The 27,253-nt window shown below is 42.1% G+C and overlaps 1 protein-coding gene across 1 annotated transcript; it reads left to right on the top strand.

Moving 5' to 3' along the window:
* Nucleotides 1–11,088: 11,088 nt before the first annotated feature.
* On the top strand, nucleotides 11,089–15,402 carry LOC308571637 (vomeronasal type-2 receptor 26-like). Its single transcript, XM_081167271.1, has 3 exons — nucleotides 11,089–11,432; nucleotides 12,991–13,117; nucleotides 14,059–15,402. Exons 2-3 carry the CDS (start codon nucleotides 13,114–13,116, stop codon nucleotides 14,964–14,966), a joined length of 912 nt encoding a protein of 303 aa, XP_081023397.1. The 5' UTR covers nucleotides 11,089–11,432; nucleotides 12,991–13,113; the 3' UTR covers nucleotides 14,967–15,402.
* The last annotated feature ends 11,851 nt before the right edge of the window (nucleotides 15,403–27,253 follow it).

The following is a 27,253-nucleotide window of genomic DNA, read 5'->3' as shown; positions in this document are numbered from 1 at the left end:
TGTCCAGAAAGTGGTGGTAGGGGATGAGTGTTCAGACCCCTGGGCTCTCACTTGTGGGGTGCCTCAGGGTTCTGTCCTCTCCCCCATGCTTTTTAACATCTACATGAAGCCGCTGGGAGAGATCATCAGGGGGTTTGGGCTGGGTGTTCATCAATATCCGGATGATACCCAGCTCTACCTCTCTTTTAAATCAGAACCAGTTAAGGCAGTGAAGGTCCTGTGTGAGTGTCTGGAGGCAGTTGGAGGATGGATGGCAGCTAACGGATTGAGGTTGAACAAGACAGAAATACTGTTCTTGGGGGACAGGGGGTGGGCTGGTGTGGAGGACTCCTTGGTTCTGAATGGGGTACCTGTGCCCCTGAAGGACCAGGTGCGCAACCTGGGAGTCATTTTGGACTCGCAGCTGTCCATGGAGGTGCAGGTCAATTCTGTGTCCAGGGCAGCTGTTTACCAGCTCCATCTGGTACTTAGGCTGAGACCCTACCTGCCCACAGACTGTCGTGCCAGAGTGGTGCATGCTCTAGTTATCTCCCGCTTGGGCTACTGCAACGCACTCCATGTGAGGCTACCTTTGAAGGTGACTCAGAAACTGCAATTACAGTGGTACCTCGGGTTACATACGCTTCAGGTTACATATGCTTCAGGTTACAGACTCCGCTAACCCAGAAATATTACCTCGGGTTAAGAACTTTGCTTGAGGATGAGAACAGAAATTGTGCTCCGGCGACGCAGTGGCAGCAGGAGGCCCCATTAGCTAAAGTGGTGCTTCAGGTTAAGAACAGTTTCAGGTTAAGTACGGACCTCCGGAACGAATTAAGTACTTAACCCGAGGTACCACTGTAATCCAGAATGCGGCAGCTAGACTGGTGACTGGGAGTGGCCTCCAAGACCATATAACACCGGTCCTGAAAGAACTTCATTGGCCCCAAGTACGCTTCCGAGGACAATTCAAAGTGTTGGTGCTGACCTTTAAAGCCCTAAACGACCTTGGTCCTGTATACCTGAAGGAATATCTCCACCCCCATCGTCCAGCCTGGACACTGAGGTCCAGCATTGAGGGCCTTCTGGTGGTTCCCTCGCTGCAAGAAGTGAGGTTACAGGGAACCAGGCAGAGGGCCTTCTCAGTTGTGGTGTCTGCCCTGTGGAATGCCCTCCCAGCAGATGTCAAGGCAATAAGCAACTATTGTACTTTCAAAAGACAACTGAAGGCAGCCCTGTTTAAGCAAGTTTTTAATGTCTGATGCTGTATTGTTTTTAATGTTCAGTTGGAAGCCACCCAGAGTGGCTGGGGAAACCCAGTCAGATGGGTGGGGTATAAATAAATTATTATTATTATTATTATTATTATTATTATTATTATTATTAGAGCAAAGAAAAACTTTTTTATCTACTTTCTAATGGAGGCCTAATCAATGACTCAGTGCTGGAATTCAGAGCATTTTGGGTGCTCAGGACTCCACTTTGAGTGCCTGAGGGCCCTGTTCCTGCCTCTCTCCATCTGGCCCATCTGTTTGTAATTATGTAAATCTTTTCATATTGCAAGCCGCTTTGAGCATTGTTTTAACTGTGGAAAGGCGCCATACAAATGAAATGATGATGGTGATGCTGAAAACAAATTTAGGGTGCATCTGGCCAGTTCAATTGTGTTGATGTTAGCTAATATTTATACATGTTTGTGTATGTGTTCCTTTCTTGCAGCATTGATTTGAAAAGCAGAGTAGCAAAATTTTCAATTAATAAATAGCTCTCAAAATGACTCTTTGCATGTGAATATTTGGAGGGGGGAGTTGAGGAAAAAGAGCACACGACAGGGCATGTTGAATTTTTCAGCTTTCAAATTTCAAAAAGGAGGGGTGGTTAAAAAGTTGTAACATGACTTAGGAATTCAAAAGTTATTTTCGTTAAAATAATATAATTGAGTTTTGCTTGTTAAGTAAAATGTGTGTAAAATTGCATGGAAATCTCTTAGAATGGCAATGGTGCCCATCTGAGAGGTGCTGGAGCTGAGTTCCTGTGAGTTCACCATGAAAAAAATGCTCTACCAGTGACTGTCAGAATTGAAGCCCAGAAAGTGACTATATTCTGGATGTTCTGGAAGCAAGCAAAAGGCACTTTTGAATCAACCTGAACTGGCCAGGTGCCTTCTTTGGAACAATGCCCGCTGGGAAAACCTGGACATTCTCAAAGGGAGGGAAGACAGAGAGTTCCTTAACAATTTTTTGGCCGTCAATTTCAGGGTGTTCCCTGATTGGTTGACAGGGACCGGACAGAGGAGGAATTGTGGAGATCGCCAGAGAAGAGGGAGACAGTATAGATTTACAACAGTGGCTTGCGAGAGGTCACAGCTCAGAGGCAGATGAGGGGGAAAGTTGGGAAATAATAGAAGAGGAGGAAGAAGAGGAGGAGGCAGGGCCGGAGCAGCTGGCTGACACGTTATCACTAGAAAGCATTCCAGACACACACACACCCCTTCTCCCAGAACCCAGGGAGCATTGAAAGTAGGAGAGCAAAGGGCTAGGAGACAGATGGCCCTAAGCGGCAACCATAAGGTGGGTGGTGCTGTTGAAGAATGAGGAAGTAGGAGAGAAGGGGGGGTGGAGATTTACTCAGAGCAACACCATTACTCCAAGAGGCTGCACTTCTAAGCCTCACTGTGAATATTTATTAAACAACATTGGTAAGAACTTTCCTTGTCTTATCCATTCCTGGCAATCTACCGTGGGGGGTTGGATCCTCTGATGCCTGACACTAATTTTTGATTAGCGGCTTCCTGAAGGGTCACTATCACCTACAGCTGGAATTCAGATACCTTTTTAGAAACCTTCTGCAAGATATTTGGCTGCCAGCTGATCAGGGCAGTGTGTGAGAAGCAGGAGGAGGGTAGCTAGAAAGGGGATGGAGCCAAGGAGTAAAAGTATTTACTTTTTGTTTCCATTGCCTGATTAAATTTTATTCGTACTGGTGTCCTTTTGTTGGTCCCTGGGGAGAAAGCCCTAGGAACCTCAAAAGGGGAAGCAGAACCTGCTGCAAGATATCTCTAGATGTGATGCAAGATACCGCTCACACTCATGCGTGAATCTGCAGTTTGCCCTGCTTCAGGCACCCCAATTAAAATCCCAGCAGACCCTTTGAGGAGATCCAGGACTGATATTGTTGTGTCACTTTTCTTCTCTTTGTTAGGGCCCACAGGCCCAAACCATGTACCTTAATTTCTTAAGTCCCAATGGAAGCAAGGGTAGTTAGATGCCCTGTTCCTGGCTTCCAGTTCCAGTCTGCCTTAATGGAGGAAACTCCCATGACAGCAGGAGGTCATTGCCGAAGGAAAAACAAGGATGGTTGAGGGTAATTATTCTTGCAAGTTCCTCCCAGGGACGGGGGGAACGGGCATCATTTGCAGTTCATCTTGGTACCTGGCTCTCGCTCCAGCATGGAATGCGGGAGGCAGGGAGGCAATGAATGCAAAAGCACTTCACCTGTCGAAAACCCTCCTACGCTGCCATTAAGAGGCAGAGGTTCTCCTGTTAATTAGAGCTTAATTTGGACTAAAGTAAAGGCATGTGCTAGAAGAGATGAGATCACAAACTGTGGAACAGAACCAGCTGCAAAGTCATTAAGGTTTGAACCTGACAGAAGACTTGAGTTGCCTGCCATGGCCTGAGCTTTTGGAATTAATATTGATAGTCATGGTAACATTTCAATCTTTTAGCACAAAAGATGACATTTTTTATAACCTATAAATTTCTAAGCTACTAATGGTTGTAACATATTTGCTACTATTCTTAACTAGAAAAGCACTCCTGTCCTCCCGTTATGCTACAGATCCCAGCACTGACCAGTTCATTAGCAGGCATTGGATATGAAAAAGTTAATAAGCTTTCCTTAACTTTGCTGACAGATGAGAATATTGGAAAAGGTAATTATCTGCTCTGTAATTATCATGATAACTGTTCTCATGTAATTGTACAGAGATCCCACTGGTCTCAGGAAGACAGAAACAGATGGATTTGCTTCAGGAGTTGATGAAATGCTCCCTTCCATACACAAACACAAGTTTCAAAGCAAGCTTTTATAAACAGCTCCTTGGAAGCATTCTATCAAGCCAATGCTTGATAAGCTGGGTGGCAATGTGTGAAACAACAACGTTTGTTTAAACTTTATGGGGTTTTTCAAGGTGGTCTTGGAGCTACTCCCGCTCTGAGTATCTGCACAATGAATGTGTCCAGCTGTGATAAAGACTTGTTGGTAGTGAGATGGACTTCATTATTGCTGCTCCTTCTGCTCCTGCAGTTCCCTGAGATTGTCAGCACAAATGCAGAGAGCAGATTGGGTCAGCAGCCAAAACCTCAAAATGACTTTAGCCTTCTGGAGAATCTTGCCATTGCTGAATTTGCCTCTTTTGTTATTCCCGAGTTTCAAAAGTTCCCATATACGACATATCCTAATCCACAAATGAGACTCCGGTAAGTCAATTTATTGACATTATCAATAGCATCTATATGGCAGAATTTGTATTTCAGTTGAGTATCTTAGTTTGAATATGGCAAAAACTATTCATTATTCTAGGTTGTGTGTGTGTGTGTGTGTGTGTGTGTGTGTGTGTGTGTGTGTGTGTGTTAGCACAAGTTGTACAAATGGAAGTTAAAAGAAGATTGATTACTGCTGTTCTCTATTAATAGTAATACCTAAGCTATTGTTACCACTCTTTCTTCAGGTTGCTCTATATGTTTTATGTATTTGCATACCCATCAACTGCCCTAGAAAGACTGGAACATTCTGTTTTATCCAATGAGAGCACAGTGGCCTTTTTGGGTGCCTTGCTCTCATGCAATTTTGGGCAAAGATCTTGCCTTGGAAAAGTGGTTTGGGGGGGTTGTAATCTCGTGTGGTGCCCCAAACTGTGCATTTTTGGCCACCACACCAGAAGAAAGTGCTTTTTCTGCGTCTGTGATCTCTCACGGGCCACATAATTTGAGCAGGATTTTGGACCTGGAAGATAGTGTCCCAGATTTGGGCTGTGTTATCTTGGGGGGTATGCATTTATTCAGTTTCAATTTTGATCCTGCTATCCTTCCAAATGTATAATTTTCCTTGAAACATACATTAAGATCAGTGCAGTTGTGATATTAAACTTCATAACTCAGAGCATTGGATCCAAACTTCTTCATGCCAAAATCTAGCAGTTTGGTCACAACATCATGGGGTTTTCCATTACATTATCCATACAGAATTAATTGAGTTTCTGCATGAGATAAAGCACTATCATATCTCATTTGAAAATAAGGCATAGGTTTATGGGTATTTGGCCAGTATCAAAGGTTTTGTTTTGAGATACAATTGGAGTCCTCTGCACCTACATTTGCACACTACATCGCAGTGCTTTCCATGATTTCTTATTCCCCACAAAATGAAGTTCCTACCAATCTTAACTTTCTTCAAAATAATCCACACATAGTATGTCACAATTTTAAAAGTTCAGTGAAATGCCTCAATGCAAAAAAATGAAAAGGACAAACTTGCTAAAACTTGTTGAGATAACTAGACCATAACTTTTCTGCTTGACGCGCTGAATGAGGCATTATTATCATAGGGATGAATCTCAATCCGGCAAGTCTCCGGTGTAAAGCAGAGGTATAAAAGATGAAGCATTTGCTAATTTTTTTATTAATTTATTCGCATTTATAAATTAAATAGATGGACAGATATATATGCACAGAGAGAAGACAGCACCACTTCAAACCAGGCTGTTTCAAAGAAATACAAATAATGAATCAACCATTCTTAAGAGCACATGGCTTCAGACCAATTTCAGTAAGGGTTTGAGCACAGTTTTAGGACTGAGACAGCTTTGGTAACTCTGATGGATGGTCTTCATCAGGAGAGACGCAAGGGGAGTGAGACTTCCTTGGCTTTCCTTGTCCTCTTGGCAGCTTTCAACAACACTGCTTATGGTGTTCTTCACGAATCAGAAAGGGTGATGGGATTTGAAGGTTCTGCTCCTAACTGCAAGATCATTGCCATAAAGTAGCAGAGAAGCAGTTGCTTGACCTCACTGCTATTGAGTTGTCAGTTTACGCAAGGGCGTATTCTGTCTCCTGTGTTGTTCAACAAACATATGAAACTGTTGGGGTGTTCTCCAGGGAATTGCAGCATAGTGTCAAGAGTATGCTGGGGACTGATTATTCCATTTGAATCAGAAGAGAATGTGAAGTTGTTCGAAGCAGTGATGGGCTAGTTTTGGGACATTAAACTCAAAATGAATCATGATGAGGCAGAGATTCTTGATGTGAGCAATTCCTGCATAAGAAAATTCAGTGGAAAAGATAAAAATCTTGTAATGCTTCAAAATGTTTTTAGTTATAATTGTTTTGAATACAGTGTTACCTCGGGTTAAGTACTTAATTCGTTCCAGAGGTCTGTTCTTAACCTGAAGCACCACTTTAGCTAATGGGGCCTCCTGCTGCCGCTGTGCTGCCACCGCGTGATTTCTGTTCTCACCCTGAAGCAAAGTTCTTAACCCGAGGTACTATTTGTGGGTTAGCGGAGTCTGTAACCTGAAGCGTCTGTAACCTGAAGCGTCTGTAACCTGAGGTACCACTGTATATTCTCGTTTTTATTATTATTATATTGCTACATTAGCATTTATCGCATGAGGTCTTTGGGAGGAAGGGAGTGGCAAAGGAAATATAATAATAATAATAATAATAATAATAATAATAATAATAATAATAATAGTAATAGTAATAATAATAATAATGTATGAAGTAATGAAATGTTTCTTCTTCAAACAATAACATTAAATTGCTAATGATTTATAATATCTGTGAAACTCAACTTAAATTGCATTTGCATCAAATTAACTCAACGGTCCCATGAAATCCCTCAGTCTACATTGAAATATCTTCACAGCTATTTGCCAAATTACTACCATCATGTCCTTGTTTTTGTGTTTGCCATGGTTGAGATCAAGAGGAATCCCCGACTCTTACCCAACAGCACAGTATTTGCCACCATCACTAAAAATGCTTACAATGAAATGGGCTCCTGTAAAGGGACTATGGATCTCCTTTTCCTAAGACAGGGGAACCCCCTTAACTACATCTGTGACAAGACATACAAGCTAATGGCCATCATTGGAGGGCTCACCTCTCAGAACTCCAAGCAAATGCCCCACATCTTAAATATCTACAAGATACCACAGGTGTGTCTATCTGTCAGTATGCATAGTATGTGAGAGCTTACCCCCCACCCCATGCACAATGAAAGATGATAATTTGTATTTGATATACAGTGGTACCTTGGTTTACGAACTTCATCCATTCTGGAAGTCCGTTCTTAAACCTAACCGTTCTTAAACCAAGGCGTGCTTTCCCATAGCAACGGGGAACTAAATGTAACAAATGGAACACACTCAACAGGAAGCGGAACATTTTCTGCTTCCAAGGCAAAGTTCACAAACCAAAGCACCTACTTACAGGTTTGCAGTGTTCTTAATCCAAGTTGTTCATAAACTAAACTGTTCTTAATCCAAGGTACCACTGTATGTGCTTTATATGTACATGTGTGCCCTTTTTCTTTTTTCTTTGCCTCAGCACTTTCCCCATGAAAGCCCACTCTTTCTTGTAGAAATGGAGCAAACAGCAAACTGTGGAAAACATGAATTGCTGTTTGTTCCAAATCAGCAGTAAAAAGCAGGGTTTTGCAGGGAAAGCACTAGGACAAAAGAAAAAAAGGACTTGGACACGACACTTTAAACATGGACCTAGAAAGTAGAGGGCAAAAGGAAGTGTGGCAGAGCCCTCACACACACTTAGCAAACTGCTTCCTCCTCCGACCTTGCTCCAAATCACCCCGTTATATGATCCATACCCAGTGCTATTTTTCTAGAAAAGAGGTGCCAAAACTCACAATAAACGCCTCCCTTGTTCTCTTATAATGGCAATGGCGCCCACTTGAGAGGTGCCGGAACTGATTTATGATAAGTTCCAGCTGGAAAAAAAGCCCTGTTCATATCACATGCACTCATGTTTGACTTCTTACCTGAGTCAGAAAACAGAAACAACTTTGGAGTTTTGAAAAAAAAAGTTTAATATGTGCCATAAAAAGGGCGGAACCTGTCCTTTTTTTTCTTCATTAATTTTTGGCTCCAAACTCTCCCCTCCTCAAAAATTTCCTTTGCTTTTTTCAAAGTGAGCCTGGATCTGATTCATGTTTTTGCAGTTGTTTGTTTGCTTGCTTGCTTGTTATTACTACATGGTAAAAGGTAAAGGGACCCCAGACAGTTAAGTCCAGTCGCGAATGACTCTGGGATTTTAGTGCACAATTCGCTTTACAGGCCAAGGGAGCCAAAATTTGTCCGCAGACATGTGGCCAGCATGACTAAGCCGCTTCTGCCGAAACCAGAGCAGTGCACAGAAATGCCATTTACCTTCCTGCCAGAGTGGTACCTATTTATCTACTTGTACTTTGACATGCTTTTGAAGTGCTAGGTTGGCAGGAGCTGGGACCGAACAATGGGAACTCACCCCGTCATGGGGATTCAAACCGCCAACCTTCCAATCGACCAGCCTAAGGCTCAGTGGTTTACACCACAGCGCCACCCAAATCCCTTGTTACTACTTAGCCCGTTGGTAATCTTCTCTAGATTGTTGTACTGGAGAATTTACAGTCGCTGCTGTATTAGAGGATCAAAAGCAATATTAGCACAACCTTCTATCCTACCATACATTTGTAGAAGTTATTGAAATTGAGCAAACATAAGAGATTGTTTTGGTTTCTTAAAAGGTTATTGTCCTTGTTCTTAGCTTAGTTATGGCTCCTTTGAGCCTGCCTTGAGTGATAAAACACAGTTCCCTTCTGTCTATCGGATGATCCCAAATGAAAGTCCTCAGTATGCTGGGATTGTTCAGCTGCTTCAACATTTTGGATGGACCTGGATTGGGCTCATTGTTTCAGATGACGACAGTGGAGAAAAGTTATTGAGGACTCTCATTCCTTGGTTACTCCAGAAAAATATTTGTATTGCTTTTAAGGAAGTTATTCCAACACTGGAAGGCATCCACAGAGTAACATCTGCGAATTTAATTAATAAAGTAAGATCTATTCTTTTATCATCCAAAACCAATGTGATTCTTGTTCATGGGAATTCGCAGTCTATGGAGGTCTTACGAATGGTTCTGCGTGTCGATGAAAGTGGACCTAAACCAATGGAGAGGGTTTGGGTCGTAACAGCTCTGTGGGATTTTGCATCTGTGTTGGATAGTCGGGCCTTCACACCAAAATCTTTCAATGGAACCTTGTCCTTCTCACTCCACGCTAATGATGTCGCAGGATATAAAGAGTTCCTTGAGATTTTAAATCCTACTAAATCTGTACTTTATGATATTCATCATTTCTGGTCAAGTGCATTTTTGTGCTCATTCCCCACATATAACATTTATGCAAAAACCTCAAAAATCTGTACTGGGCAAGAGAAGTTGAGGAGCCTTCCACAGATTGTGTTTGAAATGGGAATGTCTGGCCAAGCTTACAGTATCTACAATGCTGTGTATGTTATAGCACATGCTCTCCATGCGATGCTTTCATTGAGATTAAAGCAGAAGCTTATGGGGAAAGCTGCCAGACGGAATCTTAACGTCCATCCATGGCAGGTAAGAGTCTCCTTTCTGTTACAGCTGTAATGTGTGTACAGTGGTACCTCGGGTTCAGTACTTAATTCATTCCGGAGGTCCGTTCTTAACCTGAAACTGTTCTTAACCTGAAGCACCACTTTAGCTAATAGGCCCTCCTACTGCTGCTGCGCCGCTGCTGCACGATTTCTGTTCTCATCCTGAAGCAAAGTTCTTAACCCGAGGTACTATTTCTAGGTTAGCGGAGTCTGTAACCTGAAGCGTATGTAACCTGAAGCATATGTAACCTGAAGCCTATGTAACCCAAGGTACCGCTGTACTCAAATGCATTTCAATGTCCAGATTAATGTCCTTTGTTGTAGTAGATTTTTGAAATTGATAGGAAGAAGAAGAAGAGTTTGGATTTGATATCCCGCCTTTCACTCCCCTTCAGGAGTCTCAAAGCGGCTAACATTCTCCTTTCCCTTCCTCCCCCACAACAAACACTCTGTGAGGTGAGTGGGGCTGAGAGACTTCACAGAAGTGTGACTGGCCCAAGGTCACCCAGCAGTTGCATGTGGAGGAGCGGAGACACGAACCCGGTTCCCCGTCAGACTTCTTTTCTCTCTCAATCCTTGGTTTATGATGAGCTGTTTCTTTGAAAGTTTTGAATTTTTCTACAGCAATTTCTCTAACCTGGTGGTGTTTGGACTACAACTTTGATCACCACAAGCCCTTATGACAAATGATAATAAATTGTGAAAATTGTAATTGAAAACATTTGGAAGGTTGGAGGTAGGGGAAGGAAGCATGTCCACTTTTAACTTAAACACCAGAATCAGTCACATTTTCTGACATCAAGATATGAGATATCTACACCATAGCCTTCACTTTTCCAGGCTCGGTCAATGGGAGATTTGCCAGTCCTATCATTGCCAGTCACTTCTGGGTGATAGCAAAAAGTAACTCTTTAGATTTGTTTTTAAAAATATGTTATTTGCTTTTTGATTGATTGGTTGGTTGGTTGGTTGGTTGGTTGGTTGGCTAAGTTAACTGAATGCAACTTTAAGCAAAAGTTGCTTAAAGTTTTGAAATTTCATGCATATCAGTTAATATCTCGACCCTCCTCCACAAAAATAGCTGTTTACTTGGCTGTTTTCCTATGTTGTGAAGGCTGAAATTTGAATCCAATGGAGCAGGGTCAGTGTATTAACTGATATGCATGAAATTTCAGATAGAGCTCTATAATCCCTAGTGTACTGAGATAAGACCTTTGGAGCAGGCATTTTTTTTATTTATTTTTTTATGAACCTCCCTAACCCGCGTCCCTAATATGCATTGCTGTGTGTTTAAAGTGGATTGGTTGGTAAATGAATTCTGGAGAGTTCTCTAGTAGTTCTTATGTGATTGGCTAACATTGGTCACATGGGAGGTATCCAGTGAAGGAGAGACTCCATTTTATGTGAAGCAAGATGATGGTGCTTTTGAATCCACTCCACTGTGAATATTGCTAAGTTGAATAGAGTGTTGGAATGCTTCTTCTTTGCTTGAAAGAAAGAGAGCAAAGCCTCAATTCATGTCTTTCCTCCTCCAATCAAGCTTCACTCCTTTCTGAAGCTCATCCACTTCAACAATAGTGCTGGGGAAGAAATATTTTTTGATGAAAATGGAGAGTTGGCAACTGGATATGATATTGTCAACACTGTCACCTTTTCCAATCTGTCCATCCATAGAGTCTGTGTTGGAAGGGTGGACCCACAGGCTCCTGAAGGGAAGAAATTCACCATCAATGGAAGTGCTGTTGTGTGGAACCACAAGTTTAAGCAGGTGAAAATTACTATTATTTTCCAGAGCCTACTGATCTCTTTATGGGTCCAGGACCAAATCTGGCTGTTCCTGATTCCACCAAGGAATGGTTTAAAGGTCATACTGTGCAGATATTTTAAGAATCAGCATCAGAAATCCTTTTAAAAACCTGCTTGGAACCTCTTTGAACCAGAGATGGTCTGAGCGATATAAAAAAAAATAAGCAAGGCTGAAGGATGTTGTTACCTCTGCTGACAAGTGGCTAGCTAGACCATGGGGCTACTATTGTTGGGAATATACTCAATCTCTGCACAACCTGAAATAATCATGTGATAACCTTATATGGGGAGAATTCAAAATGCAATGTTTATTGAATACAGCTGAGAAAACAAAGGTAGAGAGCTCTCATTCATAGACACAAACACACTTACAGCAAATATATCTACAAGGGATGTGTCCTCTGACAGCTAGCCAGCCAATCTAGCAATTGGCTAGATCAGGCATCCCCAAACTCGGCCCTCCAGATATTTTGGGACTACAACTCCCACCATCCCTGACCACTGGTCACGTTAACTAGGGATGATGGGAGTTGTAGTCCCAAAACATCTGGAGGGCCGAGTTTGGGGATGCCTGGGCTAGATGTTACCAGTACAGTCATGTTATCCAATAAGTCCACCCATAGAGTCCATGTTGGAATGTTAGGCCCACTGCCTTCTGCAGGGAAAAACCCCATCATCAATAGAAATGTGATTGAATGTAATCAAAAGTTTAACCAAGTGGGGAGGACTATCATTTTCCTGTGCTTTAAGTTTGACGATAGACCAAAGGCCAAATTGTGGCTTGTCCTGGTTCCAAAACATGCAGAAATCCTAACTAATCCTAATAAAATTAAAGACAACAGATTGAATAGAAAATATGACTGGTGCATAGGGATATTAAATAATACAATTATAGCAGGTGGGGAAAACATCTGCCATGCTGGCCAAATGTAGCTTTCCCCTGGTGCCCAATTGGTCTGCAAGAATCTTCTGCCCATTGGCCAAATTTGGTTTGCTAAGGGTTGAAATTTAGCCCACAATACTGCTTCCCCCAAAATGATGCTTCGTCTGCTTCACATCTGCAGAGACTGGGGGCAGGGAGCTCTGACTGCAACCATTTTGAGCTGAAGCCCATCAGAGTTGCGATACTAAACAAAGGTGCCCAAGGGTCTGACAGCATTGCATGTTTAATATGAGGTTTGAAGCTGACATGAAAATGGAGATGAAGGAAGCATTTGAGATAGAGAAAGTAATAAGCCAAGGAATGTGATGGAACATCTGAGGGATGAAAATTCTAGAAATGAGTCAGGATTAGTTGTGACTGAGTGACTGTGCAAAAAGGGATAAAACTCAATATGCAAGCTAAAAGAGAAAGTAGTTTGCATCTGTTTGTATAGGCCTTGTAAGCCTTGCCTTACTGCTTCTGCTCTTAAGAACCTTTGTCTCCTGACATGGGACAGGTCAAATTAAGAAACCTGCCATTTGAAAGTCAGCTCATCATTGGTCTACAATGTAAATCCATTCTTTCTGGATATTAATAGAACCTACCACAATCCACGTGTGTTGAGAGTTGCCGTCCTGGACACAGTAGGATTTTGCGTCAGGGGAAACAGATTTGTTGCCATGATTGTTCTCAGTGCTCTGAAGGAACAGTTTCAAAACTGATGGGTAAGTAGAGATTTCACACTTCCATGAGTCCAGAGTCCAGTAATATTAAATGGTCTCAAAGGGCTGATTTACACATGCGTGTTCATCACTTACTGCTTATACCATTACACTATTTATTTGATGTGGATACAGATAATTTCATATCACGTCAGATGTTTCATAGAGTCTATGCACACATTGAGCTATTTGGACAGTGATCTGTGCTATAGATTTCTCTCTCTCTAGTCCAGCGGTTCTCAACTTGTGGGTCCTCAGATGTTGTTGGACTACATCTTCCATCATCCCTGAGCTCTGGCCTTGCTAGCTAGGGGTGATGGGAGTTGTAGTTCAACAACATCTGGGGACCCACAGGTTGAGAAAGGCTTCTCTAGTCAATAACCAAGTGAAGACATTTATTTACTTATTTTATTTATTTATTAAAATAACTAAATGTGCTTTCAAAAATAATAACTTCAATTCAGAAACAGACTTGGATAAAATCCTGATTTAAAAGGATTACTGGAACAGGAAGAAATTCAATAGGGATTGAAAAGGTAACAGAGATGAGTCCTGAGTGATAGGAGGGGGTTCCAAAGAGTAGATGCCAGCACACTAGAGACAATTAGGATTAAAACAATTAGGATTAAATTTTATAATCTCATTTAAATTTCCTATTTTGCATGAATGATACTACGTGCCAAATAATATTCTGGGAAGAATGTGTGCTGTTCCTTATAGCTAACACCAAATAAATTGAATAATTCAGTGCCACTATCATCCCTGTATTATACCCAAAAAAATCTAAATTAGGGTTATCATGCCAGTTCTTCTATAAAGGAATGAAGCATTCCATTCCTCTTTTTCTGGAGAAATAGATCCAAAGATGTATTAAGCAGTTAATGCCCTCTAGTTTTAAGGAGATTCATTTGCACTTTTACATTCTCAAGACTTATAACTTTCAGATGCAGACCACTGCAACAAGTGCCCTGAGGACCAGCATCCAAACAAGAACCACGACCACTGCATTCCTAAGCATATTGTCTATTTGGCTTATGGAGAATCCTTGGGAATAATTCTGGCTTCATTTGCTCTGTTCCTTTCTCTGATCACACTAGTGGTGATGTGGATCTTCATTCAAAACCAGGAGACTCCCATAGTCAAGGCCAACAACTGGAACATCACCTGCACCCTCCTCATTTCCCTATTGCTTTGCTTTCTGTGCTCCTTCCTATTCATTGGAAAGCCTGGCAAGGTGACCTGCCTTCTCCGTCAAACAGTCTTTGGGATGGTCTTCTGTCTTGCTGTTTCTTGTGTCCTGGCAAAAACCATCACTGTGGTTCTGGCCTTCATGGCCACCAAGCCAGGAAACAGGATGAGGAAATGGGTGGGGAAGAGGCTGGCAGTGTCAGTCATCATCCTTTGCACTCTTATTCAAACTGGCATCTGTGCACTGTGGTTGGCAACCTCTCCTCCCTTCCCAGAGTTTGACATGCATTCACAGACTACCCAAATCATTGTGCAGTGCAATGAAGGATCAGCCCTCATGTTTTATACTGTCCTGGGCTATATGGGTCTTCTGGCCATCATCAGTTTCACTGTGGCTTTCTTTGCCCGGAAGCTGCCTGATACTTTCAATGAAGCCAAGCTCATCACCTTCAGTATGTTAGTGTTCTGCAGTGTTTGGCTGTCCTTTGTCCCCACCTACTTGAGCACCAAAGGAAAATACATGGTGGCTGTGGAGATCTTCTCCATTTTAGCCTCTAGTGTGGGTTTGCTGGGCTGCATCTTCTTCCCCAAATTGTACATTATTGTCCTGAGGCCTGAATTGAACAGTAGAGATCAGCTTGTAAGGAAAAAGAATCATATCTGAATTTTAAAAAGCTACAAGAGAAGGATGCCCCTTATCTCCACTACTATTCAATCTGGTATTTGAAGTACTTGCAAGAAAGATTAGGGAGGACGAGAAAATAATGGGCATATGGATAGGACAGAGAACATATAAACTTAAAGCCTTTGGGCTGTAATGGAATGCTGGGACTAGAGAGGAGTTTGTGTATATTAGAACCAGTCAGATATTTTTCTATGAAAAACAGTGGGGGAGATGGGTTGTATGTATGTATTATTGATTTATAACTAAAGATTTATGTGGGCTCACAAAGTGACGAGTAACTCTTCTTGATATTTGGGAATATGCTATGCTTATGTAATAGTTTAGCAGGAATTGAAAAAGAGCAGCCAATGGAAAATGAAGAAGAGGAAAATAGAAAAATTAAGGACAAAATGCTAAAATATGTTAAGTTTTTTGAAATGTACAGTGGTACCCCGCAAGACGAATGCCTCGCAAGACGGAAAACCCGCAAGATGAAAGGGTTTTCTGTTTTGGAGGCGCTTCGCAAGACGAATTTCCCTATGGGCTTGCTTCGCAAGACGAAACCCCATAGGGAAATCTCCGGCGACCTCTTCTAAATGCTGGTGGTGGGGAGCAAAGCCTTTCCCCCCCTCCGGCCTTCAGAAGAGGTCCAGGAAGGCCGGCGGGGGCTGAAAGGCTTTGCTCCCCACCGCCAGCATTTTAAAAGCAGTCCAGGATAGCAGGGAAGAGCTTCCCGCTATCGCGGACGGCTTTTGAAGGCAGGCGGGGGGGAGCAAAGACTTTCGCCCCCGCCCGCCTTCAGAAGAGGTCCAGGACCTCTTCTGAAGGCGGGCGGGGGGCAAAAGTCTTTGCTCCCCCCTGCCTGCCTTCCCGGGAGAGCGGAGAAAGGCAGCGCCTTTCTCCGCTGTCCCGGACGGCTTTTGAAGGCAGGCGAGGGGGCAAAGACTTTCGCCCCCCGCTTGCCTTCAGAAGAGGTCCAGGACCTCTTCTGAAGGCGGGCGGGGGAGCGAAAGTCTTTGCTCCCCCCCTGCCTGCCTTCCCGGACGGCTTTTGAAGGCAGGCGGGGGGGCAAAGACTTTCGCCCCCCCGCCCGCCTTCAGAAGAGGTCCAGGACCTCTTCTGAAGGCGGGCGGGGGGCGAAAGTCTTTGCTCCCCCCTGCCTGCCTTCCCGGACGGCTTTTGAAGGCGGGCGGGGGGCAAAAGTCTTTGTCCCCCCTGCCTGCCTTCCCAGGGGCTTTTACATCGCCCCGGACAGCGGAGAAGTCCTCCGCTGTCCCGGGTGATTTTAAAATGCCGCCCGCCAGCATTTTAAGATCGCCCCGGACAGTGGAGAAGTCCTCCGCTGTCCCGGGGTTTTTTAAAATGCTGGGGGTGGGAAGAAAAGCCCTTGTCCCCCCCCCCAGCCTTCAGAAGAGGTCGGGGGACAGACTGTCCCCGGACCTGGTCTGAAGGAGGTTTCCATAGGAACGCATTAATTGATTTTCAATGCATTCCTATGGGAAACCGTGCATCGCAAGACGAAAAACTCGCAAGAAGAAAAAACTTGCGGAACGAATTAATTTCGTCTTGCGAGGCACCACTGTATGTAATATTGGGCATCAAATAAGGATGGGAAGTGAAACATCAAGGTAGCAGGGGCAGGAAGTCAACTTTTAAATCTGAATTAATTTCATGTTAATTTGTTTAATTTTTTTTGAAAAACAATTAAAATCAGTTGGCAAAAAAAGGTTTGCACTGTGATGTTATCTGGGTTGTGAGTGGGATGCATATGTGGTCATTAAGCAACAGGTTTTTTTTAATGTTCCAAATGTGTTGTTGGCCCCAAGTTCCTGTGTTCCTATAATGCCCAACATGCCTTGATTTGTGCAGTGGCTTTTTCATTAGCAGACATTGGATATGAAGTTGATAAAGAAGTTTTTGGTGACTTTGTTGAGAGCTGAGTATCTTAGAGAAGTAAATTATTTACCCTGCAATTATCAAAACCACTATCCTCATGTAATTGAGTTGGGATTCCATTGCTATAAGAAAAAGAAAAACACACAGATCAATCTGCCCCAGGAGTTCCTGTCATGCTGCTCTCCATGTATAAAGATAATTTTTCAAACCATTTTTTATACAAAGCTTTTTTAAATGGGTCTATCAAACCTAACTTTGATTGGAATCAGTGACACTAGAAAGTTGGTGGGGGTTTCCCCCTTCAAATTATTTTTTTATTAATTTTCCAAAATACTACAAATCAAACCAGATTAAATTAATTTAAGACAGTTTCTTAAAATCAGGTTTCCTGCTCCGGTTCCAAACATATCATCACCACCATTTCCTCGCATAGCTGCATCATTTCTTATTTAAAGTCCAGTTGACATCCTTCACTTGCCATTAAGCCATTCTTCCAGCAGGCTGTTTTTCCCACCTCCGTCACATCTTATAAATAAGTAATCCATTTCATGTGTGTAGTCTTTCACATACATTTTTGTTCCAGACCTAGTGTGCTGGGGAGAGTTCATTGCCATCTTCCATTATTCTGTTCTTTGCAGTGTTTATCTGGATGGTACAAGGTCACATTCCATTTCTTCCACGTTTTACCGACTAGCTTATGAGCTGCAGCCATAAATAAATCACAGAATGCATATACAAACTCCCCCATTAGAATTCCACTTTGGAGTTCTTCCTCGGCACACAATTAGAAACAAGATTTCCCCCGAAATTCAGCCTCTTTGCCAGATCTGCATTGCAGCAGTTCATTCTTTTTTCACTGCAACTCCATCAGGACTCCTAGTCCGGTCCAGGAATATTTTTAAATAAATCCATTCAGCCTTGGTCTGGGGCAGGAGGGGATGGCATAGCAAAACCTTGTTAAATGCCTTGTTGAAGGTTGGTTTAAACCCCTTGTACCATTATCAGGGGGGTCTTGGAGCTCCTCCTGTTCTGTGTATCTGTCACAATGTATGTGCCCAGCTGTGGGCTAGATTTAATGGTAGCCAGGTGTATGTCACTGCTGGTGCTTCTATTGCTGCTGCAGCTGCCTCAAATTGTCAGCAAGAAGGCTGACAATGGATTGGGTCAGCAGACAAAGGTTTGTGATGACTACGGCATTCCAGAGGAAATTTCCGTCAGTGAATTTGTCTCTTTCTTTATTCATGAGTTTAATGAGATCACATATGAGACAACTCCAGATCCAGAAATGAGAGCCTAGTAAGTAAACCTTTTTTAGCAAATAAGTCCACTGACTGAATTAAAATAACAGTTCAGTAGCTTAGTGTGAATATAACAAAGTTATTCATTGTTTGAGGCTTTGAAAGATACTACTGTGCCTGCAGCAAAATTTTAAGAAATGGGAATTGCAACAAGACCAATGAATTTAAGTTCTTAAAGTTCTGTCCTGTATGAATGAAAATCATGATTGGGAATATTGAAACCATTCATACACTTCCCCCCATTCTGCAAAATGTATGATGTGTATAGGTTTTCGTTATTTGCTCAATTTTTATCCTGTTTTGCTTTCAGAAGTAATTGTATTTCAAACTAAGTTATGGTAATACACATGGCATAAGATGATGCCTTATATCCTGTACCTAGTGAGGTTATCAGCAAATCTAGTTGCTGATTATCAACACTGATTGGCAGCGGGTGTCCAAGGTTTCAGATAGGGGGTATTCCCAGCTCTTCCTGCAGATGCCAGGAATTAAAGGTGGGACCTTCTGCGTGCGAACCAGGTGCTCTACCATGGAGCTACAGCAATTCCCCAACAGTCAGTGCAATTTATCAATTCTGACTTAATTACTGATGACTTTTGAAGCCAACCTTTCCACAGTACAATCCAGCAGCCTTGATGTAACATCACAAGGCTTCCAATTCTATTTCCCATTCAGCAAATAATGGTGATTGTGCATGAGATGAAGTCTCTTGAAAATGGCATAATTTTATATGCATCTGGTGCCAAAGTTTCTCCCTTGATGCAGAAGCTGAGCCTTCCACACCTACATTTAAACAGCACAGATGCTACACCACAGGGCTTTGAAATGAAGTTCCCTCATCAGGGAAATTCCTACTAATCTTAGCTTCCTTAAAAGTAATCCACAGCTTTCAGTGAGTTTCAATTCAAAAGGTTCAGCTTGGAGAAACAAGTACAGATAATGAGAAATGTTACAGTGTAAAAAAAAAAAGTGGACACTTTCATGGGATAGTTGCACAGTAACTCTTCTGTTTGATTTGAGGGATTTTCATTGTAGGGGGGATCCATCAGGCAAGACCCCATCTGTAGTATTGGGCAGTGTCTCCACCCCCATCGTTCAGCCAGGACACTGAGGTCCAGCTCCAAGGGCCTTCTGGCGGTTCCCTCACTGTGAGAAGTGAGGCTACAGGGAACCAGGCAGAGGGCCTTTTTGGTAGTGGCGCCCACTCTGTGGAATGCCCTCCCACCAGATGTCAAGGAAATGAACAACTATCTGACTTTTAGAAGACATCTGAAGGCATCCTTGTTTAGGGAAGTTTTTAATGTTTTATCGTATTTTAAATACTTTGTTGGAAGCCACCCAGAGTGGCTGGGAAAACCCAGCCAGATGGGTGGGGTATAAGAAATATATTATTATTATTATTATTATTATTATTATTATTATTATTATTATTATTATTATTAGACTTACTATTCCAAAAGGACTGGTAAATCAATTTTAGCTGTCCTTCTTCATAGCTCTTATACTACTTACTATTCCACTTAGTATAAGAGCTATGAAGAAGGACAGCTAAAATTGATTTACCAGTCCTTTTGTAATGGCAGAAAGCAGAGAAAGGTTTGTGTGTCTTTCCGCATTCATTCATTTATTATTAGACAGAAGGAAAAATGCTGAGGAAGAGAGCACTACCTCAAAGCAGAATACTTCCATTTCACACAAACACAGCTAATGAATCACTGTCTTCAAATAAAACACATGAAATCTGAAAAAGAAATATAATGAGGGGATAATCATTAAAAGGCTGAAGCTATGTCAGACTTTAGCAGGTAATATCTGCCGCACACCAGTAGTTCTAAAACAGCATCTACTGGAGAATTTAGTTGATTCTATGTATTTTAAATTAATGGATATGTGATATTCCTGAGTCTACATTGAAATGTCTTTGCAGCATACTGCCAAATCTCTACCACCAAGCTCTCGTCTTTGCGTTTGTCACGAATGAGATCAACAGGAATGCCCACCTCTTACCCAACACAACTATGTCTTCCATCTTTGCTCAAAGTGCTCGCAATCAAATGGGATCATGTTCTGAGACTATGGATGTTCTATTCAAAAGACAAGGGAGTCACCTGAACTATAACTGTGGCAATACATACAATCTAATGACCATCATAGGTGGGCTCACCTCTCATAACTCCAGGCAGATGCCCCATATCTTAAATGTCTACAAGATGCCACAGGTGTGTCTGTCTGTATGCAACCTACTAGGGGGATTAGTGGAGAAGATACTTTTTCTTGCTATTCATATCCTTCCCATGCTCACAATTGGAGTGGCCAAATGACTCTGCTAATAGCTTTGCACAGATCCTGAGGCGTATCATTGCATAGGAAGATGTATCCTTTGCAGCCTGGATGTTGTGTACTACTTCATTAAGAGGCAAATCCAGAAGGACTCACCATTAATCTATGTGAATGAACAGGAAGCAAGTTACACTTTTACAGCAAAAACTGTTTGAGCGGTTTGGCCAGCATAATCTCTTCATTTTTTACCAGTTATTTTTTTATTGAATTTCACAATTTTTAAAACAAATTAACCTCAGATTTCATACACATTTAAAAGCGGACTTCCCACCCTTCTTCAATGCTGCTTTTATTCCCAACCTTCTGTGCTGCTTTATTCAGAGTGTGTGACAAAATAGTCAAATTTTTGTTTCTACAATTTGTATACAATTTGTGCACTGCTTAATCACTGTAAGTGATGTACAGGAGACTCAATACCATGGAAATAAAAATATATGAAAGCTAATCACACTCCAACCAAATCATGACAAGCCTTCAAGGTAGAGATCAGGAAGTAGTTTCCTGCCCCTCTTCCAGTCTTCAGAACCAGATTTCCTTCCCCTAAATTATTCTTTTTAAACTGTACATGGTTCTGTATATAGGAGCTCAATCTTTTGTCTTTCTTGACTATTGAAAGAAATAATTTAAATGGATGAATGAGATTGCTATTGAGTCTAAAAAAATATTATTGTCATTCTTCCTAGCTCAGTTATGGCTCATTTGACCCTGCCCTGAATGACAAAATGCAGTTCCCTTTTGTCTATCAGATAATCCCTAGTGAAATTCCTCAGTATGTTGGGATTATTCAACTTCTTCATCATTTTGGATGGACCTGGATTGGTCTTATTGTTTCAGATGACGATAGTGGAGAAATGTTATTGAGGATTCTCATGCCTTCTCTGCTGCAGAACAACATTTGTATTGCTCTTAAGGAAATAATTCCAACATTGAAGGAGAGCAGTAGAATGACGATGCAAATTAAGAAGACAATGGAAAGCATAAAATCTAGTCTTTCATCAAACAAAACCAATGTGATTCTTGTTCACGGGAATTCACGGTCTATGGACGTCTTACGGATGGTTCTTTCATTACAAGAAAATGTTGAAATGAAACCAATAGAGAGGGTTTGGATCATTACAGCTCAGTGGGATTTTGCATCTGTACCCATTATTGATATGTTCACACCAAAATCTTTTAATGGCACAATGTCCTTCACACTCCATGCTACCAATGTGGCAGAATATGAGCAGTTCCTTAAGACTTTAAATCCTTATCAAATGATGCTTTATTTCATCCATTGGTTCTGGTCCACTGTATTCAACTGCTCATTACCCACTTACAACATTTATCGAATAAATGCAAGAAACTGTACTGGGGAAGAGAAGCTGTGGTGCCTCCCTGGAGCTGTGTTTGAAATGGGAATGTCTGGTCAGAGCTACAGTATCTACAATGCTGTTTATGCTGTAGCACATGCTCTCCATGCCATGTTTTCATCAAGATCTAAGCAGAAGGCAATGGGAGATGGAAGTGCATCGAACCTTTTGAATGTGTACCCATGGCAGGTAGGATTCTCATGTCTCTTGTGTCTCATCTAGTCTAGCATCCAGTTCTCCCAGTGGCCAACCAGTTGCCTATGGGAAGCCCACAAGCAGAATGATTTCATTAGCACTCTCTCCCACTTCATCTGGTATTCCTGCCTCAAGCACTGGAGGGGTGTGTTCACAGGGGTGTGTTCACCCTAATTGACTGGGACAATTGGGAGTGGATTGGAAAGGTTTGTCATATTCCTGATTCATGTTGCATTGGAATGCGGGTGGCACTATGGTCTAAACCATGGAGCTTCTTGGGCTTGCCGATCGGCAGGTCGGAAGTTCGAATTCGTGTGACAGGCTGAGCTCCAGCTGCTTTGTCCCAGCTCCTGCCAACCTAGCAGTTCGAAAGCAAACCAGCGCAGCTATGGGAGAAACAAGACCCTTTTGTTAATGCTGTGAACCCCTCCGTCGTAGCCTCAGGTTGTATATATGTGTAAATAAACCACATATCATAAAGACACCACAGTCTCTACTGTGCCTCATTCCCAAAGGAAAGATGAATCCTTGGTAAACGCTTGTAACCCCTGGAATCTCACACCGCTCAGAGATTGGGTGTGGGTGCAACAATATGTAGTTTCCTTTTTTAATCCCTCAGGTTTACACAAAATTTGAAAAAAATGCACAAGCAAATTTGACGCACTGTGTTTTTGCATCTCTTGGGCAGGAAAATGTGGGGTGGACAAGGCACCGCTTCTGCTGCTCAAGGCAGGCGCCTCACTCTGTCTCATGGGTGGGCTGGCTCTGGGGTGTGTTCAGTGTTTGGCAATGTGTGTGCATGTGGCATTTACTAAAGAGTGGGGTGTGTAAGGGGTTGTAGTGTACAGGGGTCCCCCGCTGCAAAAAAATGAGATGAATATGATTGATGAGTCCTCTATCAATTGTACCACACAGTGATATTCACAAGTAAATGAATTAACATTCCAGATACCATCTAGCAGGTGGTTCTACTTTGTAAACGTTGCGCTCCTGTAAGAATCATTGGCTTCATATTTACTTTCAGCCATGGATTACCCTATTTTGCCAGTATTTTCTAGTTCAGCACATGAAAAATCATAACTCTGTCAAATTACGTCTTCCTGTCAAATATGCAAGGTGGGAAGCATTTTATTATATATAACCTGCATCCATCATACGTGAGTAAGAACATGTTGAGTATGATCTTAGTGTGGCAAAAGGACAAAACAGAGAATTCCAGGGGAACCATAATAACCCTTTCCCAACACTGGCCTGAGTGAATGTTATTTTCTCATCCAATCTAGCTTAACTACTTTCTGAAACAGATCCGCTTCAATAATACTGCTGGGGAAGAAATATTTTTCAATGAAAATGGAAAATTAGTAACCGGATATGATATCATCAACACAGTCATATTTCCCAATCAGTCCATCCACAGAATCCGTGTTGGAAGGATTAACCAACAGGCTTCTGAAGGGAAACAATTCACTGTCAATGAAAGTGCTGTTGTGTGGAATCAGAGGTTTAAGCAGGTGGGAATTACTAGTATCTTCCAATATCTTCCTGCTTTATGGATGGCCCCCAAGCCAAGTTCTGTGTAGTCCTGGCTCCACATAGGAGTGAGGCAAATCCATGGCCAGCCCAATACATTTTGGTATCTGAGGCAAACCATGAAATCCACACACACCCCACACACATACACAGCCAGGAGAGCAGTCCAAATCAGGACCCCTGCAAGGCCTAGCTAGGGTTGGGGGTTAAAGGTGTCACATCACTGATCTACATCCTAAATTCTTTATTTCTGCGTATTAATAGATCCTACCTAAATCCACATGTGTTGAGAACTGCCATCCTGGGCACAAAAGGATCGTGAAACAGGGGGAACAGATTTGTTGCTATGATTGTCCCCAGTGTTCTGAGGGAATGATTTCAAACCTGACAGGTAAGTAGAGACTGAATGGGTTTGGAATTATAATGCAGATTTCAGTAAAAGGATCTTTCTCAAAAGGGCTTGGGGACAGGCTACTTGAAAGATCACATCCATTCATATGTATCTACCTGAACCTACAGATCTTCTTCAAAGGCCCTGCTCTGCCAAATTAGTACTTTGGTACCTCAGGTTAAGAACTTAATTCATTCTGGAGGTCCGTTCTTAACCTGAAACTGTTCTTAACCTGAGGTGCCACTTTAGTTAATGGGGCCTCCTGCTGCTGCCACGCCGCCAGCGTGCAATTTCTGTTCTCATCCTGAAGCAAGGTTCTTAACCCGAGGTACTATTTCTGGGTTAGTGGAGTCTGTAACCTGAAGCGTCTGTAACCCGAGGTACCACTGTAAAGGTGGGCAATCATCAAAGAGGGAGATCTTTCAAATAGTGGCAGGCTGGCAAGGCAACAACCTCCCAAGGAGGCTTGTCTAGTGCTATGTTCAACTTTTCACCCAAGGATATTAAATTACTTAGGCTACCTGGAACTTTTTAAAAAATAATAATAATTAAATACATTGTTTAAAATTTTGGGAACTGTTGGAAGTTAGTTTTGATATATTTATGTGGATCTTCTTTATATTGCTACTGCTTTTTTCCCTTTTGGATTTCAATTGTGTGTCTTTTTGATGCAATAAACCTACATTTTAAATGGATCTATACAATGTTCTATCCCCTTTTAAGCATCCAAATTTTGATTAATGGTACAACAAGTTAAATCAGTATTCAAGGGGGATGAAACACCCAGTGACATCATCAGCCATCTGTTTACAGCAAAGTTCTGCTTTATAGTTGCCATTTAAAAAAAAATCAACATCTCTCCAATAGAAATATGTTCACAGACATATTTCATGCAAATATATTAAGTGATAAATGCTATATAAGTTAAGAGGGTGCATAAACATTTTTAACTATTGAAACTCTTTTTTTTCCAGATGCAGATCATTGTGACAAGTGCTCTGATGATCAGCATCCTAACAAGAACCAGGATCAGTGCATGCCTAAGCATATAATCTACCTATCATACAGAGAACCCTTGGGAATAATTCTGACTTCATTTGTTCTTTTCCTTTCTCTGATTACTCTTGTGATAATATGGCTCTTCATTCAACACCAGGAGACTCCCATTGTCAAGGCCAACAACTGGAACATCACCTGCACTCTCCTCACTTCCCTGTTGCTTTGCTTTCTCTGCTCCTTCCTATTCATTGGGCAGCCTGCAAAGGTGACCTGCCTTCTCCGTCAAACAGTGTTTGGGATTGTCTTCTGTCTTGCTGTTTCTTGTGTCCTGGCAAAAACCATCACTGTGGTTCTGGCCTTCATGGCCACCAAGCCAGGAAACAGGATGAGGAAATGGGTGGGGAAGAGGCTGGCAGTGTCAGTCATCATCCTTTGCACTCTTATTCAAACTGGCATCTGTGCACTGTGGTTGGCAACCTCTCCTCCCTTCCCAGAGTTTGACATGCATTCACAGACTACCCAAATCATTGTGCAGTGCAATGAAGGATCAGCCGCCATGTTTTATACTGTCCTGGTCTACATGGGTCTTCTGGCCATCATCAGCTTCACTGTGGCTTTCTTTGCCCGGAAGCTGCCTGATACTTTCAATGAAGCCAAGCTCATCACCTTCAGCATGCTGGTCTTCTGCAGTGTTTGGGTGTCCTTTGTCCCCACCTACTTGAGCACCAAAGGAAAATATATGGTGGCTGTGGAGATCTTCTCCATTTTAGCCTCTAGTGTGGGATTGCTGGGTTGCATATTCCTCCCAAAGCTCTATATTATTGTACTTAGACCAGAATTGAATGTCAGGGATCAACTAATAAGGAAATAGAATTTTGCCATCTGATTGATTGTATTTTGTAGTTGTTACAGTTTGGGTAATTATCCATCATGCAATTAGACTTCCTGTCCTTCTGCAAGTATAGTGGGATCCCAAGGCCCTCAGGGAGACAGAAACACAAATCATATCCACCTCAGGAGTTGATGAATTACTCCTCTTCATTGATAAATACAAGTGGATGTACCAGGCAATCTGAACACAAAAACACTCTGCTAATTTTGATTCCTGTTGATTAATATTCAGAGGTATACTGCCACCAACACTGGATGTGGAACAGGACCATCATGGGTAGTAGTGATTGACAGTTAAACTCCAACTCTTCTCTCACAAGTATGTACAGTTCTGATGTAGGCTAAGTCTTACTACTTTGCTTGTGAGTTTCCTGTAGATATATGTGTGACCAGTGTGAGAATAGGATCATGACTACTTGTGCAATTGGTGTGATCCATCAGGGATCTAATGACAACTGTTTAGACACTGCAACATCTTTCTCGAATAATACTGACTTTCATCTTAATGTGAAATTTGAAGTGGGAAAAATGGGCTGTTAAAAAACTGAAACCCAGCTATTGAATGAAAATTGCCGTTGCTGCTGTTATTTTGCAATAATTTTGGCCTCAGTTCATGATCTTTCCTTCTCCAATCTAGCTTCACTCATTTCTGAAAGGCATCCACTTTAACAAAACTGCTGGGGGAAGAAATGTTCTTTTATAACTATGGAGAGTTGGCAACTGGATATGATACCTTTAGCCCAGTCACATTCCCCAAGCAGTCTATCAACAGAGTCTATGTGGGAAAGGTGGATTTGCAGAAACATGAAGGGAATAAATTTATCGTCAGAGGAAGTGCTGTGATATGGAATCACAAGTTCATGCTGTGCAACTGTCCAGTTTTAACTGGGAAATCACAGATTTGTAGAGTTGGAAGGGATCACATGAATCATCTAGTCCAATCCCTTGCAATGCAGGAATTTTTCACCCAACTTGGGACTTGAACCCTTGACCCTGAGATTAAGAGTCTCATGCTCTACCAACGGAGCTATCCCTCAGTGCTCTGAACTGTGGTTCTGGCCTTCATGGCCACCAAACCAGGAAACAGAATGAGGAAATGGGTAGGGAAGAGACTAGAAGTCTCAGTCATCTTCCTCTCTATTCAAATTGGCATCTGTGTGGTGTGCAACCTCTGCCCCAACCCAGAGTTTGACAAGCACTCCCAGACTACCCAGATCATTGTGCAATCAGTGAAGGATCAATCCTTATATTACTTCTTGTAAGCCATTTCCTATTTCCTGTATTTTCCTTTTCTTCTATTTTGTAATAATCTAACCTAGAGTAGCCAATGTTCTACTTCTCCAGAAGTTGTTGGAATCCAATACATATAAGCCAAAGCCAGTGGCTACATGCCTG

The sequence above is a fragment of the Podarcis bocagei genome (genome assembly GCF_964188305.1).
Source record: "Podarcis bocagei genome assembly, chromosome: 13".
In the NCBI taxonomy this organism is placed as follows: domain Eukaryota; kingdom Metazoa; phylum Chordata; class Lepidosauria; order Squamata; family Lacertidae; genus Podarcis; species Podarcis bocagei.
Note: the sequence above shows the minus strand (reverse complement) of the source record. Positions and strands in the feature narration are given on the sequence as shown.